Source organism: Xiphophorus maculatus, chromosome 10 (assembly GCF_002775205.1).
Source record: "Xiphophorus maculatus strain JP 163 A chromosome 10, X_maculatus-5.0-male, whole genome shotgun sequence".
NCBI lineage: Eukaryota > Metazoa > Chordata > Actinopteri > Cyprinodontiformes > Poeciliidae > Xiphophorus > Xiphophorus maculatus.
The window spans coordinates 23,108,365-23,127,105 of NC_036452.1; the positions used below are offsets into that span (position 1 = coordinate 23,108,365).

The 18,741-nt window shown below is 38.9% G+C and overlaps 1 protein-coding gene across 1 annotated transcript in view; it reads right to left on the minus strand.

Annotated features, from left to right (window-relative positions):
• LOC102232591 (cytohesin-3-like) overlaps positions 1–18,741 on the minus strand; it is a 45,566-nt gene that overhangs the window by 19,959 nt on the left and 6,866 nt on the right. The window contains exons 2-7 of the mRNA XM_023340381.1: positions 10,633–10,715; positions 9,607–9,671; positions 7,997–8,063; positions 7,417–7,535; positions 4,306–4,386; positions 4,102–4,214 (exon numbers count right to left, since the gene is read on the minus strand). Coding sequence (XP_023196149.1) covers positions 4,102–4,214; positions 4,306–4,386; positions 7,417–7,535; positions 7,997–8,063; positions 9,607–9,671; positions 10,633–10,715 — 528 coding nt within the window. The remainder of the gene's footprint in view (positions 1–4,101; positions 4,215–4,305; positions 4,387–7,416; positions 7,536–7,996; positions 8,064–9,606; positions 9,672–10,632; positions 10,716–18,741) is intronic.

Genomic DNA, 18,741 nt, shown 5'->3' on the forward strand with positions numbered 1-18,741 from the left:
ATATATATATATATATATATATATATATATATATATATATATATATATATATATATATATATATATAGATATATATATATATATGTCTATACATATAAAGACATATATGTATATTTATTATACATATCTAATAAATATACACTATTTATTATGTATATAATAAATTTATATATATATATATATCATTCTATAAATCTATATATATGTCTATACATATTAATATATATATATATATATATATATGTCACTCTATAAATCTATATATATATACGTCACTCTCTATAAATCTATATATGTCTATACATATTAAGACATATATACCGTATGTATATATATATGTATATATATATATATATATATATATATCCATATTAGTATCTCTCATGGTATGAGGTAGGCAGTAGCTTGAAGGGTCTTGCCTAAGGACCCAGACTGGATTCGAACCCCGCCCTCTCGGGTGATATACTGATGCCTTATCTATTGAGCTGGCTGGATAGCTCAATAGATAATGGTAATGGCGAACCAACCAGACATTGTCGTAGTGGATAAACAACAGAGGAAAGCCGTTGTGGTAGATGTAGCAATACCAAGCGACTGCAACATCAGGAAAAAGGAGCACGAGAAACTAGAGAAATACCAGGGCCTCAGGGAGGAACTGGAGAGGGTCTGGAAGGTGAAGACCACAGTGGTGCCTGTGGTCATCGGGGCCCTCGGGGCAGTCACCCCCAAACTGGACCAATGACTACAGTATGGCCCTCTGTCGCTCAGGGGTCCTTGGAATGGTCATAACTTTCCCCCCTATACGGCCCCTGCTTCGTGATATCGTTATTATGTTGGGTTAACTATTTTGTGTTGCTTATTAAATATGTGCTGGGAAAGTCTCCTGTGTTGCGATAAAGCAGCACGTTTGTGCTGTGATTATGCAAATATGATGGGGATTAAAACATTTTACTGATAACAATTCATCCTTTGTTTGGACTGGTTCCTGTTCAAAGATCGGTGGTGACTCTGACCATAACTGTGCTCATCTACTGGATTACTTCAGGTGCCAATAAGTGATCCTACAAACCCAATAAACCTGCTGGACCCAGAGAGGCAGTTTAGTGTGTCAATTTCCAAAGTAACACTTCAAAGACTGGTGTGATTCGTACAAAGGAATGACGAATTTATTATATTAATAAATAATTATTTATATTAATTAATAATTAATAAAATTAAGAATATTTTGGCTCCTTTCTTATAGTTATTGGTTAATATGGGATTTGGTTTGTTTAATGGGGTTTTTTTCATGGGTGTTTTCATTGTTTGTTTTGTTTTGATTTTTGTCTGAGTGTCAAGGTGAAGCCAAACATAAATTTTCACAAGTGGAGCACAACCAGTATGAAAAATGTTTTCTTTTTTCATATTGGTTGTGTGGCCTGTATCAATTTTTCATATTGACATGAGATATACTGTAGCTATCTCATTATAATGGGATAAATTCAGTTAGTTCCCTCCATCATCAGTCATCACTAATTGATTAATTGATAATTAATTTCCTTTTGATATCTTAAGTTTTTCACTCCTTTATTATTTGATGTATGCATAATTCAATTCCCAAGGGTCTTTTTTTTACAGGTACAAATAATTTAAATTCATTTAAAATTCAAAAATACTTTATTGATCCCAAGAGGAAAATACATGTTATTGTAAGTAATTAATTAAAATTCTTCAAAGAGTTATTGTAGGTGGTGATGGCTGTTGGCAAGAAAGATCTCTTGTAGCAGTCTGTGTTACAGTGAATCTGAAGAAGCCTCTGACTGAAGATATTCTGTTTTCCCAAGTCAGTCTCATGAAGAGGAGGTCAGGATTGACCATAATTTCTTGATTTTATGAAGAATCCCTCTTTGCATCGAGATCTTCAGATGTTCCACCGTCTTCCCCAGAATAGAACCAGAACAGAGCCAGAACAGAACCATCCTTCTTTATCAGGTTAGTGAGTCTTTTTATGCCCCTGGTTCTGATGCTGCTGCCACAGCAGATGACGGCAGAAGAGATGACCCTCTCAACAACAGACTGATAGAAGATCTGCAGCATCTTGCTGCAAACATGGAAGGATTTTAGCTTCCAGAAGAAATCCAGTCTGCTCTGTTCCTTCTTATAGACTCTTCCCCATTGTGTCTCCAGTCCAGTCTGTTGTCCAGATGAACACTGAGATATTTATATTTCTCCACCACCTCCACTTCTTCTCCCATGATAGAAATAGGGTTTAATCTAATCATGCTCCTCCTGAAATCAACAATCATCTCCTTTGTTGTTGTTTTTTCCACATTTAAGATGAGATTATTATTCCCACAGTCCACCAGATCTCTGTACTCAGCCTCTTGTCCATCTCTGATTCAACTGCTGAGTCATCTTAGTATTTCTGTAGAGGACAGAAGTCGGACTTGTACTGGAAGTCTGAAGTGTAGACAGTGAAAAGGAATAGTGAGAGTACAGAGCCCTGTGGTGCTCCTGTGTTACTGACCACCTGGTTGGACACACAGTCCTTCAGTCTCACAAACTTTGGTCTGTTAGTGAGGTGGTCATAGATCCAGGCGTTTGTTGAGGCCTCCACTCGTGTCATCTGGAGTTTCTCACAGAGCAACTCCAGATGATGGACGGAGCCAATTCACAGGCTGAATTGTGTTAAATGCACAATTGTTGTCATGCAGAATGGAGTAAATCCCTGTTAGTCAACATAATAATGATACTCCACATGCTATTGACTAGATTTTAATTCACCTCAGTATTGTTGCTAATTTTCAGCATCAGACGGCTGGCTTCAAACCGACACGCACACTTTGGCAGACCCCTTTAAAATTTCTCCAGAAATGTTCTAGTTCATAATGCTCCGGTTGTTTGTTCCAGTCCCATTGTCTCTCTCTCTCAGCTCCCCGCCCTCCCTCCCCACACCTTTTGTAAAATAATTAAAAAAACCTCTCTCTACTGAACACAGCACAGCAGGGGGACGTTTGTGAAAGAGGAATTTTCATGTAGTCCCACAAAGCAGGAGAAGACAGGCCACTTTCATGTGCTGGTGGTAATTAAAGACCTGCGATCATGTTGTTTTTATGAGCTCAGTGCGTCGGCATTGTCAGAGTCGGGGTCCCATGGTAACGCTCTGTCCCACATCCACTCTGACTCATTAAAATGTCCCTGTCGTTTTTGGGGAGTTTTTTCCAGCTGAGGCCTGGGATTAAACATGTACATTTGGTTCAATAAACTGTTTAATCTGGAATTTACGAAAAAAAAAAAATAGGCTATCAATACTTTTCTAATATTCTTTTACCCAATGACTGTGCATCCACGTCTCAGCAGATAAAGCGTCTCCGCTGTTGTTCACCAGGTCTCTAAAAGCCCTTTAAATATTCACTGCTAGATGTAGCTGTAGGCCTTTGTTTATCACAACAGCATGTATCACTCAGCCAGGTTGACTCTTCCTGAATAATGAATGACCCTTGTTTGTTGCTGCTGTTTACTGTGCAGCTGTAGATAAAGCGGCTAGCAAAGATATTCAAAACGCTTGAAATTTCCCTGATTATTTTACACATCACAGGAAGTGAACAAGGATGTTCAGTCTGTGTTGGCCAATCTTCCAAATATTGAATTAACGTTAGCGGTCATCTTGTTTGGCTCTTCTCTCTTCGCAGTGGAGGACGGTTGTTTAGTACTTGAGTAGCGGCTGTTTTAGAAAAAGAACTGTCGAAAATGCGACAACAGCTGTAACTGCAGTGAAAGGTGATGGATACACTTCCTCTGACTTCACTGTCTGATGCTACTTTGTCTTGAATTAATAGTATCTTTTATAAAAAAAAAAATCCCATTCAAATATGTTACTAGTCGCTATTTCGTTGTACAGGTTGGACCAATATGAACACAGAAAAGGCTAAAAACACACGTCTGTTTTCATCTCCCACATTTCCTGGTGTTTTCTCAGTCCTGCCGCTCCCCTCCCCCCTCAATACTAACACTTGTCATGCTGGAGAAACACACGAAGAGCTACTGGAGCTCATCTGACAGCTTTGTGACGGAACACCTGAGAGAAGCATTCAGGAATCTGTAAGCGGCGGTTCGTCTGACCTGTGGACTGGAAGACTCCGAGGTTGCACTGGCAGTAGCGCGAGGCAAACGCCTCCATCATGCGGTCGATCTTCTGGGCTTCACCTGGCAGACGGAAACTCCACAGGAACTGCCTGAACAGTGGAGAATGTGACAGGATGTGTTTAATATTAGACCTTCTCTTCTCTCTGAATACGAGGCGAGGGGGCAGATCTGTCTTCTCACCGCAGCGCTTGGACGAGGTTCAGGTCGGCGAACTCATGCAGCTCCACGAAAGCCTGAAGCACCTTGATGTTGAAATCGTCCCTAGATTAGAAAAGAGAATTTAGAGTTTGATTTTTTGTAAAGATTCGTCGATCATTGATGAATCAAGAGCTGTGTTTCCATTATATTGTGTGTAAATCTTTGTCTATGTTCTGCGAATGTGGAAAAACACAACGCTCATCATCTATCAGCCAATCAGAGGAGAGATAGGCGTCTTATTCAGGTGTTGGAGCAACAAGCCCTGCCTTCATGGGAGCAGCTACATTTTGGGGAAATTACAGTAATTACACAACTTTTTATAATCTGTGTGATGCCGTCAGAGCTCTGGTGGAGCCAGCTGGACATTGTCCAAAAACACCCACAAAAAATAAACCATCATCCTAATAATACTTCCTATCGTCTTCTTTGTGGTTTCCACCAGTAGTAACATCCAGCTGTTGGTCACGTGACTCGTGATGCAAAAAAAAAAAGAAGTTTCCATTGCAGTTTTGTGAAATGTTGATACGGCTGAAAAAACTGTTATTGAGGTGATGGCGCAAAAACTTTTTGTCGAAAATGTGAAGCATTTCCAAATTGGCAAATTTATTTTTGTAATTTAAATTTTATGGTAAATGGAAACGCAGCTAATGTGAATGCAGGGTGAAAGTCATCCTCTGCATTCCTGCAGAGCATCTGATCCCACTGGATCAGATGCTCTGTGGGTCTGGAAGCAGTTGAAACAGCAGGCTGACTTGGAGGAGAAACGTTCAAAAAGCTCCGCTAAGCTAAAGCTAAAGCTCTCTGTCATTAGTTTGTCAAGGCGGCTCAGGGCTGGCAGAAGACAAGTTTACCTGCTTCTGTTTATCGTATAAAATCCTGGACATGTGCGTCTCCAAGCCAAACCAAAACCATTTTGACGTAGATGTTTGAATTCTTGTAGCCAACATGTGTCTCAACACAATAATAATCTCACATTTCAATAACACTCTGTGCTGTATTCGGAGGCAGAGAGTGGACTTTCTGCTTATTGCCGGTTTGGATCTGTAACTGCAGCCAGAGTGGAGCAGTTATTGCTTTCTGTCCGTCACACCTAAAGCCGCCTGTCCTCCGAGGGTTTACATGTTTCCAGACGCCATTATTACGAAGAAAGTTGAGAGAAGAAAGTTGTTTGTAAAGCTGACAGTGAAATACAATAAAAATCAGAGCTCGTTTGCACGATTCCCCATCTTCATCTTGGCCACTGCTCAGCGTGTAATGATAGGTTCCTGCTTCTTGTATTAGTTTAATTAGTGATAATTACTGAGTGCAGACTCTTTAGCTTGTGCTTCATGTGGCTTCAGTGGGTAGGTGGCCTCTTTGATGACTCTTGGCGAATAAAGCCTTCACTAAATCATCTAATGTCTGACTAGAAATGCACAAACAGATGCACAAGCAGTATGCGCTTTAGCTGTTTGGTAAACACACGAAAGAAGAAGCAGAGTCGTTCCTGCAGCTCCGTGCAGAACGATGCACACCTGAAATCATCACCGTCTTTGTTCTCTTGGTTTTGGGAGATAAAGATAAAAAAATAAATAAAACAGAAAAACAAGCCAGCTTCTATAGTCATTAGAGTCCACCTTTACACTTATCGGTTATCTGAATCCCTGGTAAATCAGCCGATACCCTGCATGTTTACGTAAAGCTTTAATCAGCCAATAACGGTTTTAGGGCGTTTCTCTTTAAAGCAGCATTATTATGTATTTTCAAGTCACAAAGTGACATTTTTATAGCGCTATCAAATAACTATGTTAACTTCGGTTGATTAAAAAAAATGCTATATATTAAATATGACTTAAAAGAAATTTGACTTTAAATAGCAGCACCTTGAAATTGGGTCTCTGTCTCTTTAAGAAACTCTGCCTCCAGGAAGTCATCACAACATGGCTCCTCTATTAACCCTTTAACAACGTTTTTACCAGCGTTGTTGCTCTGAGAAGCAGGTCCTATAATGAACTCAGCAGACCAACCAGCTGTTTGCTAATTATTGCTGGCTAGTGTTTTCAGAACAACATGTTTTTTTTTAAATGTTAGAAATCAAAAAATGTTTTTCTAAGCAACAGTACAAAAAAAGTCCCAATAGTGACACACATCTCAACCACACATCTTTTCAATATTAATGTTTCTGTTTCTTGCTGAGGTTGATTTGATTGATAGTTTGAAAATAATCCCTTCATGCGTTGAAACATCTGCGACGTGGCTCTGCATCTGGGACTCATTTAAAATGCACGACGCTTCTTTATGAATATGCAAATGAGCTCCTCCCCTTTCCAAACAGCTGGTCTGGTTGCAGCTGCTCACCGCCTCCTCTGTCAGAACACAATTTTTGTTTGCCAAACATGTTTGGATTTTGTTGGTGCTCTTTCTAAATCTATAGCAAATCAGACATTTGAGCCAAATGTTTGCGATTTTAATATTAAGACAAAAATTGGGAGCAATTTTTGTCTTAATATTTAAGACAAAATTTGATCTCTAAATTAGAGCAAATTTAGAGATTTTTCATGTGGAAACAAACTGTTGGTAAACAGACATTAAATTTAATTGCGTCCCATTTTATGGAAACACAAAAATAGCAAAATTATGTTTTATTTTGACAGTAGCTGAATATTGATAAAGTCTGTGTACGTTTATAACGGAGACACAGCTGCAGTCATACAAGTTATCTGAAAAAGGAGTAATTAATGGTTCTTGTTGTCATTTTTATTGTTATCACAGTAAAATATTGTGATTAAACTTTAAGCCCACATCGCCCACCCATACTAACACCGAATTAACTGTCTTAACTTTATCTCATAAGCCTTGTTCCTGTTAAACTTTTGACTTTTAGTATTTTTACAGTCAGGACTGCGGTGAGAGGAGCTAGATGGTTGTTTTTTCTACCAGCTTTAAGTCCATATGGGGAGCTTCACACAACAAAACACCCACACCGTCTCAGAGCTTCATTTCCACGGCAGCTTTAGTCATCTTCTCCTTAATTAGTCGACACAGGCAGTGATCTGCGTCTTTAAATCACAACGGTGGGTGTAAATCTCACGCAAAGAGGATTTTCTCCCTCACCGCTCGCCCAAGTAGTCCCCGATGACGGTCTTGTTGAGGCCCTCGCCTTTGTAGAGGAACTGGGCGATGTCTTCCGGAGTGTTCTGGAGCAGGTCGTTCTCCAGCAGGAACTGGATTCCCTGCAGGAGAGAGAGACACGACAAAAACACGAGCATGTTCATCTCAGCCCCACGTGAAAACGACAGAGTTCTTTCTTCTTCTTTATTTGATTCAAACAAATAAATACAAAAAAAAAACATAAGAATCAGTCATTTTAGCTTCCATACTTGTCTGAAAAGAAGAAGAGGTTTACACTTTTTTTTATTTCTCTCCTTTATGCTATTCGTCAACATACTCTAATATCAAAATACATGTGATAGTATGGATTATATGAATATCTTACATGAGAAACTATACTCTATTTCTCCTAATCCTCTAGGAATATCTTGTATCATTGTGCTGTTTCTGTATACCTTCCATAAAACTACAGGAGTATATATATTTTGTAGCTTTTATTGAATCTATTTATTCTTGTTTATATTTGTTCTCACGGCTGAGTCAGTCTGAGCCTGGTGGTTCTGATGGAAACAGAACACCGAACCTTTTTGGGATCCATGTTGAATTTCTTCCTGCCCATGGCGATCTGCTTGTTCCTCTGGGACGTTTTGCTGCAACACACACACACACACACACACACACACACACACACACACACACACACACACACACGAGCTTCATTTAGACCAAAGCAGACGTGAATATGACATTAAAATATGAACGATTTACTGGGATAACTCTATCTGGAGCAAAGAGGGGAAAATGTCAAAGATTGTAATTATGTTAACTGAAAAAAAACAAACAGAAATAAATGAAGGTCATTTAGAACGGTGCGGCCAACACTTCCTGTCAGCAGCAGCAGGTGTAGCTTATCTATGCAAAAGGCTGCAGGATATGAATCCCATACAAAGACATATTTTTGTGCCGACACATTTAGATTTTCATATATATTTTAAAGCTAAATGCAGCTTGATAATTGATTTTACAAAAATAAATAAATGCAAATAAGTGTATATAATTTTCAAATTGTTTTAGGATAAAAATCTGAATATTTCATCTTGTGTTGTGCTGGTTTTGCTGATGTTACATCTTTTAAATGTTTTTCGTTTCGTCTCTACCAGATTTATAGAGATGGAAAGTTTGGTTGTTTGTTTTCGGCAAAGCAGCTCAAATTCTGTCAGATCGGATGAAAAGGTTCTGGAAGCGTCCATCGTTAGGGTTCACCTCTCTTTGGGGGTTAGGCCTGGACTTTGACTGGGCCATTCTGACACATGAATATGCATTGGTCCAAAGCATTTCATCGCAGAACCTCTAGCTATGATCCATGGACTCTGACCTGGTTCTGGCTAAAGGGACAGCATGATGCTGCCACCACCATCTTTAAACATGGAGAAGGTTTATTCATTTTCTACCACACAAAAAACAAACATACTGTATATGCTTTTCATTCAACTTCACAATTATATAAAATAATTTTTTTTACATGTACATCACCTAATCTCAATACGACATATTAAAGCGTATATTTTCACATTGAATGAACTTATACATTCTGGTGAGTTTCGTTTTAAAAGTATGTTTAAAAAAAAGACTTTTAAGCAGATATTAAACTTTTCATTACGTTTTTATAAATATATTTTTATTGGTCTAATGTAATATTATGATTTTTAATCTTGTGTTTTTATTAACTTTTATAAAAATCACCATGATAAAGAGAATTAAAGGTGTCAAAACATCAGTTTCGGTCTAATTAATCTATAAAGTGTTTCACTTGGTGATGGAGTTACTGAAATAAATGGACTTTTTATATAACACTCTAATTTATTGAAGAGGTCTGCATATGTAAACAGAAGCATTTTCCAACAAAGAGTCACTTTAGAAAAACTTTACAGCCCAAAGAGAACAATTTTCAACCTTTTTCTTTGTGAACAAAATTTGTCGTAATCTCACATGATTCTTTTTTGTCCTTATGAACACCTACTGTAGAAATTGCTGCATACTTCATATATTTTACAGCTATCTGAACAATTAAAACCTATGGAAACACAGAGAGGGTCTACAAAGACGAGAAACCATACACAGAAACTACTATAAGCATAAAATACAAGTTAGCACAATATATCCAAGCAACTACAACCGTGAACTTTGACCTACCTTTCCCCCACACACGTCAGCTGTTCAATCTCTGTCATGACTTCTGCGATCTCAAATTTCAGCCTCTGGGAGAAAGAAAGCCAATCATCATCCAGAGGTTCTCTGTCTTTATGTCAAAACAGAGACCAGAGTGACGTTCAGCACCGAGACATACATCAGGTAGAATGAGGAAACTGGCTGCACAAAGATCAACAGTTGGGATATTTGCATCGTCCACAGCATGCAAATAGACCCAGAGAGGTGGAGGAGAGACCAAGAGCCGCCGGTTCCCATGAAATTTCAATCCAAATTCAATTCAAAAATACTTTATTTATCATAAAGGGAAATTAAATGTCTTTTGAATACCTGGATTATATCAACCCTGCAGTGAAGATGAGTAATAAAGATAATGATGTCAGTCTGTTGGAAAAGGTGATAAGTGATAACAAAGGACAGAGAAAAGGAAAACAGAAAGACTTTTTCCACAAACATTTTGTAACTTTTGGCACCATGAATAGAATGTGGATAGAAAAGAGAATAGAAGAACAGAAGAACTGCTTCAATGACAAACTGCTGCATCCTGAATGATCAAAGGAAAATCACAGATCCTTCCTCCCAGCAGCTTATAGAACCATCTTTCCAACAAACTCTATTAGTTTGTTGTTTTCTTATTCATAAATATATGAGCACAGTTTGTACATTCTTCTAATTTAATGCTCATTACTCAGGAACATTCAGTTATGTCATTTTTAATAACCGTGTGCAGATTTCGTTTTTATTCTATGCAGCAACCCAACTTGAAGGAGTGCACAAATATCTGTGCTCAATTAAATTTGTGATTTCTTCTTTCAAATCTAAAACAAGAACGGTGAAATAGAATCTCAATAGAGACACCAAACGAAGTGTCTCGTCGTTCACTTTGTGCCTTTTGCATTTTCAATGTTTCCTGCTGCAAACCCCAGTGAGAAATAATAAATGGAGGCCCGAGCAACTGGTGCTGCGACTGATTCCTGCAACAACAACAAAAACCAAACAAAAAAAACGCACCTCGATGTCATCGAGCAGCTCCCTCTTCCTCCGCCGGATGCTGGAGAGCTCATCCCTCTCCTCCAGGGACAGATCCTCCGGGACTGAAAGACAGACACGATGGAAAAAATACATCTAACTTTAACTTTCATTTAAGCAGCTGCCACATCTCTTTCCGTTCTGCTCTTCCTGCGTCTCACCACAGCAATAAAGTTACCAAAAACATCTGACTTTCCATGTCAAACGAAAAACAAAGAGTGATCAAGCACCAAAATGCACCAGACCAGCAGAAACTCTGAACTCAATGAAAAGCTGCAGCTGTTCTTCCTCCTTCAGTTGGAGAGGCGAATATGAAGAGCCTGGATGTTCGTCTTAATTAACTGCAGGAAGAGAGAAGGCGAAGACTCTTCATTTTTCCAGCTGAAAAGCGTTTTGACTCGTCCCTCCCCCCTTCTCCATTTGGCCCAGGGGAAATGGCGCTTAATAAAACTAATCCAGATTAGGCTTTCTTTCATTAAATGTGAATTTGGCAATTTACCACAGCCTACCACCCCGCCGACCTCCGACCCCCACGGCCTGAGTGTTTACCGCTCACAGCAAAAACAGGCGAGTGGAGAGGATGAATTTACTTTTCTTAACCCAACTTGTTTGATTCACCACAGTTTGCCCCAGTGTTCTCCAAACACAGACGGGAAAATTCATCAAGCTATCTGCAGGAGCTAAATGCTAAATATTGAAAATTCACAATATAAAAATATTTCAATTCTTATATTGTTACATTTTATAATTTTGCAATACAAAATTTTACATTTTAGTTTATGTTACAATACAGAATTGTAACATTGTATACTTTACTATAATTGAATTTGACAATTCACAAAATTATTATATGTAACAATTTTACAGTTGTATACATAAAATTGTGACATATAATCTATATTTATGTAGATTATGTCAACATTTTATTAAATGTTATGAAATCGTTACATATAATTTGCATTATATCTAAAGATATAACAATATATTAATATTAAAAATATTTAATCTATAGTTTCTCATGGATTAAATGTACCAATCTTCTAATTTAGTACATTTTTAAATTTGATTTGTAAGCATCACAAATGAATGAACAAAACAAATGTTTAGAAATGAATCAAAGACAAGAGAAATAAAAGATTTCTCCTATGTATTAGTAAGATCATTGAATATATATATATATATATATGTATATATATATATATATATATATATATAGATAGATAGATAGATAGATAGATAGATAGATAGATAGATAGATAGATAGATAGATAGATAGATAGATAGATAGATAGATAGATAGATAGATAGATAGATAGATAGATAGATAGATAGATAGATAGATAGATAGATAGATAGATAGATAGATAGATAGATAGATAGATAGATAGATAGATAGATAGACATATATATTTTTTCTTAGATCACGTCAACAGCTGTTGTGTTTGTGGCAAAAAAAAAAAAAAGAGCAACTACAACCTGCTGCAAAATACCAAATTACTAGGCTGGACTTGTTTAAGTCTGCATGTATTTAGAGCAATCTGCTCTGTGTGTGGCAATAAGCAGATTCAAAAAAATGAAGGAGATTTCACTTCTTCATGAATTTATATCTGCTGACTTTTGGAAAATCTGAATTTAGTGGGAGTTTCCACTAAACTCACACCAGGAAGCATACAGGTGAGCTAAGGGCTAGCCAAGTGTTGCTGCATATGGTTGAACAAACAACACTGAAGGGGTTTCCCCGCCCTGTTGTGTGGTGATGGTGAGCAGCAGGTACAGCGGAGAGAGCGCTGTGGGGTTTCCTCTATGGAACAGTTTTCAGTAGACAGCAAAGGGGGATATGAGTGAACAATGGTCGACAGTAGCAAAACAAAGACGTTAATTAGCGCTGCTGACCGCGGGCTGCCTCTCTGCTCTTATGCAACACTGCTGCGTGCGCTCAGAGTGGAGCTTTAAAGCCAATTAGAGCTTTCAGAAAGTTTCAAGGCTGTTTAACACAACTCTTTGATGTTGGACTTAAGGAATCGCTTCTAAACTTTTAGCCTACTGTTCTGTACTTACAGTTAAAGTAGAGAGAAACTTTCGTGGATTTGGCCTACGGGACTGAGACGCAGCTGCAGTTAATTAGGCTAACAACATCTAAGTGGACTGGATTGTATTGTACTAAAGTAAGCCAGGAGATACTCCAGCGGTGCACAGCCCTGTTCTTCTTCTACTGTATCTGAAGGCTTGCAGTATTGGATATCTACCAGAAACTTGTCGTTGTTTCCAATTTCACCCTAAAACCTATAATACGTATATGAATATAAAGCAACAGTGTTCCGAATATGCATTTTCTGACTTTCTGCTGTGAGTTATTTGTACCACTGTCTGAGGAATCACTGTGATGATCGCAGACGACTCTAGTAGCTGGACAGAGGGAATTCTGGGCCTTCCTATTTAAACTGGTACCCCTGTGACCTGACAATGAATAGATGGATGGACCAGTGCTTCTTCTGAATTAACCTCTAAACACCTTACTGATACTAAAAAATTTGATGCAGCCGAAGAAAGAAGAAGAAAAAAAACACACCTCATCCCAGCAGCATAACTTTAATGGAAAAACAAGATTTTGCTACTGACTATAAAGAAAACATAACCAATGAACCAATAAATAACCAATGAAAATCAAGTGGGATGTGAGCAACAGAAAAAAAAACTCGGATCTTTGAGGGGTTAGAAATTCACAGAGGCTCCTGAGGCTTAGAAACTTCAAACCGCGCTCCCCAAGAACTAGAGCCTCCAGTAAATTCCCCCCCAAAAAATCCCTCAAAATCTACTTTGAAGGCCTAATCCCCTGCTGCTCTTCACACCCAAAACTAACAACTGCTACTGACCACCCACTGGAGCCAGAGGCTTTACTGCACAAAATACCATCAGTCACTTTAAACAACTCAGACCTCCATCTGGTCACACAATAATCCAAATTTAGGTTGTTTGTTGGGTTCCAATTGCCAAGCGATGAAAAAGTGATTTAGGGATTTCACTAAAACCGGCACAGAGTGAAAATCCCACGCTCACTTAACCCTGGCAGTCGTCCAACGTGGACTAAGAGGAGAATCATCCAGATTCACTGGCTTTAAGCTAGCAACTTTACCCTCTGTAATAATATTACAAGTGGATGAGCTTTAAGTAGACCAACAGGTAACCCTGTTACCCAGCTTGGCATTGGAGCGCGCCGGGTCACGTGTGTGGAAGACGAGAAAACCTCCGCTGGATCCAGATTCTAATCTGAGGCCCGCTGTCCCAAATCCCTCTGAGACATGCTCTGTATTACGGCGCGGGTCGTTCGCACAGACAGTCCGACATGTGGCGGGACCACACAGGGGCTCAAAAGACACCACGGCCTGCTGGCACTAATCCCACACACACTCACCCTCCCCGACGCCGATTAAGCCCAATATGAGTGTGTTAAGGCGGAAGTTCGGCGCACAGACTCCATGCAACCAGATGTTCTCTCTGCATGGCTGCAGTTCCACTTTAACCTATTTAACTTCAGTGACGCAGAGTAAAATAGCACAAAAATATCACGATTAGCAGCACAGAGTAAAGTTAAACAAGTCACAATAAGCAATCAGTCAATGAATCACAGATCTTTAGCATATATTAACTTCAGTCTCTGTGAACTTTTACAGTTAGTGGAGGTACTTGCCTTAATTGTGAGGTTCCTAATCTAACACACAGAACTTGATGCCTACAAAGGAAACACAGGACATAGTTAGTGCTGTGCTTAGCTTCGTTTTAAAATGATAATAGCTAACTTTAAGTCTTCTTTCCACACTAACAATTTCCATATTAACCATGATTCCATCAGTGTTTTTTACTGCGCATTTTGAAGTCAAGGTTGATGGAAATGGCAAAATTTTAAATGACTCCATCAATTTCGCAAAATGTTTTTACGCTCACTTCAAGTGGTTTTTGGCTTTTCGGAAAAAGTGTCGATGTGCTAAAGGGGAAATGGAAACACATGAACCAAACAAGTTCTGAGGAAGCAAATGCCTCCATCCACTGGAGTGTCTGTGCCTTACCAGAGGAACGAAACCCAGACAATGTCCAAACTTCCAGCTCAGATGGGAGGACTCTCCATTTTTAATTTTTTATTAGGTCCATGCTAGTTAGCAACCTCTACTTCCTGCTTATCACAGCCCAGCATAGCGTCAACAATTACACTTTGTGTACCCTGATTGATTCGCTCCAAACCAGTAGATAGAAATACAATTAGCTTACATTTTCTTGTTTTGTTTTCTTTTAATCCACATTTTAAAAGTTCATTTAAAATTCGGATTACAGTTGGATGGAAACAGAGCAGGAGACGAGTCTTCTTGTTCATGCAAACCGTCAGAGTTTTGCATTGGGCAAAGTTGTTGCCTGATTAATAAACTTGGACTTATCAACGCACCCTCCCTGTTTACAGTACCAGAAAAATACTTTTAACAACTAGCAAAAAAATACGTCTTGATTTCTACATTTTAAAAGCAGCAAATACGTGACTGAATCAATGTATCACAAAACTCGGTAAGCTCTGCCGTCTTTACTTCCTGCATACATTCCAGATGAGATTCAGCTGTACCTCCACACCATAGGCAGTTTCAGCCTACATACGGTGATAACGTTCCGTCCTGCATTATCACATTATGTTTATGTTGCAGATTGTTCAGTAATACTTCAGTATAAAATCCCAAGCTTTGCGTGACTGAAGAGATTTGGGGAGCTATTATGACCTTTAGTTGTTAACCAACTCTGGGGTTACAGGCAGAATCTGGGGCTCAGATTCTACACTGATCTGCTGGTTAATCTGCAATTTCTGAAAGGACCTCCTACTGTGCCAGTGTATGCGTGGTGTGGTTGCATGGGAGGTGGTCTGTACGTTATCTGCTCTTTATATCACACATCTGCTCAGCATCTGCTCCTATGGCAACATTTGATTCAATGAATCTCGGGGCTTTGCGACCATAAGATGGCAGCCAAAGCAACCCTGAACCTAAACTAACCCAAAATCTGAAGATTTGATCGGCCTGAAAAGGAGTGAGATTGATGTTTTTCTTTTGGCCTCTCACTGGGTGTGTGTGTGATCCAAGTTAACTATGTGTTCACTCACAAACACAGGCAATTCTCTACTCTCAAGCACAAGTTGAAATTAATTTTTTTCTTACAGATCTGGAAAATCCAATAAGGATGAACCCAGAAAACAGCTGCTGATTTCTGCCAAAATCAGGCGTTTGTGTTAGGAATGCACCGATACACTGTTGTCCCTTCCGATACCAATACAGATATCTGAGGTTAAGTATCGGCCGATATATAAAGAAAGAAAGTGCTTGAATAGACTCAACACATTTTTTTTTAAAGGCAAACATAAATTTTCTGAATTGAAAATGCATTTGATAACTGTGCACCAGTACAACACACTTAAACACACCAATAGCTTCACAAATTTGGTTAAACATGCAAAACTAGGGCTGGACTATCTGGATGAAAAACGTATCAAGATAAAAGCATTTCATATCAGTCAATATCAATAAATGGTGATTAGATTTTTGTTTTAAATATCTGAAATACATCTAATCTGGTGGTGTGACTTTTCCTGTTTTATCCACAGTTTTCACTCTGCACCATATATTCTTTTTAATATACATTTGAGCAGGTTTGAGCCCCGTCGCCTCATAACTGGCCTCTTTTCTCTGCTTACATCCCCCAGAATTTCTGGACTGAAGGTCAGTGAATGTACTATATATTGAATATTGAAAATTCTATCAGACACATTATGTATTAATACTGATTATGTATCTATTTCAATATATATAGTTATTGATTTATTGTCCAGCCCTATGTAAAAACAACACAACTTTAATTTGTTTAGTCAGTGCTATTAGGAGTATAACAGTCAATGTTAAATAAATAATAAGGAAACTGAAACTGACTAAATTAATAGGTTGACTGCTTTGCATTAACAAACATTTCAAATGGTTCAGAAAGTGCAATTAGGAATTCTAACTAAAATATCAAATAAATAATAAAGCATGACGTCACTCAGAGCACAAAGCATAGAAGTAAACTTCATAGATCTGTCCTCATGGGTCGGGCACATTGTCACTGAAACCTGATCTAGAACTGTTTTCAATATCAGGACCATATTAGACCGGTGCATCTCTAGTTTATGTCTTGCGAAAATGTCATGTATCGTCTCGTCTAGTAAAGCTGGAGGCTTTGTTCCAACTATGAGTGAAAACTGACCCACTCATTAGACACTCAAGGTGCGATGAAGCTGGGTGTTTCCCCGTTGGTCTTCAGCCAGAAGGCAAGAAAAACACGTCGCCCCTGAAGTCTCCGTGCCCCTCCCCACCCAGACCTCGCCCTCTCCTAATTCTCCTTCCCGTGACGTTAGGTGCAGATTATCCAGTGCATCTCTGCTGCTGTCTCTCAGTGTTGCTCCCTGATTTCATTTGCCATGCCAATTTTTTTTTTTTATCTCTGCTCGCCATCCTGCTCTTTAAGAGCTTCTCCTCCTACTTACACCGCCGCGTAATAAGTCCAGGCAAAAGCTTTGCCTGCTCTGTTTACAACAGTAGAAACACTGCCCTACAACCAGATACAATGTCTCTCACACACGGGCACACACACACACACACTCAGAATGCCATGGAGATGGCAACACGTAGGAAAGTCTCCGCAGACTCTTTTCTAATCAGCTCCATATGTAGTCTCCTCTTTGAGCTGCGACGCAATCCGTGCACATCTCGCGTCGCCACTGTCTGCGTGTTTGTGCTTTGGCCTTGTTACATGTGGTGTGGTGTTCTGTGTTTTGACCACAAAACCTATAATCTTCGCAGTCTAAATAATTTTCACATCATCCCTTAAGCCTTTAAACAACAGCGCCCGCCCTCTGGGTCAACCGCTGGGGTTGTAAAGAGCATATTTCAGCACCTCATAGCGCCTCCGCTTCATAGCACACAGGAGTCTCATTTGTCTAAGCTAAAATAGGTTTTTTTATTTTTATTTTTGTTGTTTTATTAGGTAAAATGTTTCCATGACTGTCGACACAAGCGTGGGAAAAAGTAATTACACTGCTCTTATGGGACATCAGAGGGCGAGCTGCAAACACGTGTCGCTAATTAGCCAATCATTAGCGGGGTGGCTGCTAGCCGTGCAACAATAAATCCAGCTCAACGACAAGATAAAATTTTAAGAAAAAAACAAACTATAGTACCCCCTGTTTTAGAGTGGAGGTTTCACAGATTATAAACTTTGTTTTAAAGGATCATAATTAATGCAGATTATTCCGGTCCGTGTTTAGTGAGTCAGCGGACCTCCCGTCTGTTAGCGGCTCAGCATTCGCAGATTCACCTTTGTGCGGATTTCTCTGGGAAACTCAAGGGAACAATTTTGTTTTCACAGAGCAAAGAAAATCCAGCTTTGGAAACTGAAATACTTTGCACAATGCTACTGGTTTCCATTTGCAAAGCAGCCAGTCCAGGAGCGCCATTCATTTTCTTTGCCACTCATTGGCTGTACCACCAAGAACAAGAGATAGAAGAGATCTTGGGTAGTTCATTAACGCGTATTAAGGTATGTTTGGTGTTGAAGCAAATATACCTGCCTGTTAAAACAGGTAGCTTAGAATGTTTTAGAAGGAGTTTCAAGAAATCATGAATTGGACTGCCACAAAAGCTTCTCATGATTTATTTTACCATGTGGTCTAAGGTGGTCTGAATGCCAAGTAAGCATAAAAATGCTCCTTTGTGTGTTTTCACAACTGAAGTAAAGCTTCATAAATCTCAACTTATGTTTTAGAGAATTTCTGTTCAGTGCAAAATGATCTAGTTCAAGTAAAAACCAGAGGCAATGAGAAGCAAAAGCTGACAGGACGTTTAAAAGTCCTAAGTTAAATGTTAGTGGCTAACAGTTTTGCCAATGCTAACAAGTTGTTTATATCTTTCTCTCTTCCTCTCCAGAACGTTTCCACGTTCTACCAATGACCCAAAATGGTTTTAAAGGATTTTAATAGTGGATGCTTCTTCAGTGCTTTTAGGTCTGTTTCTGTGAATAGCTACTTCTACT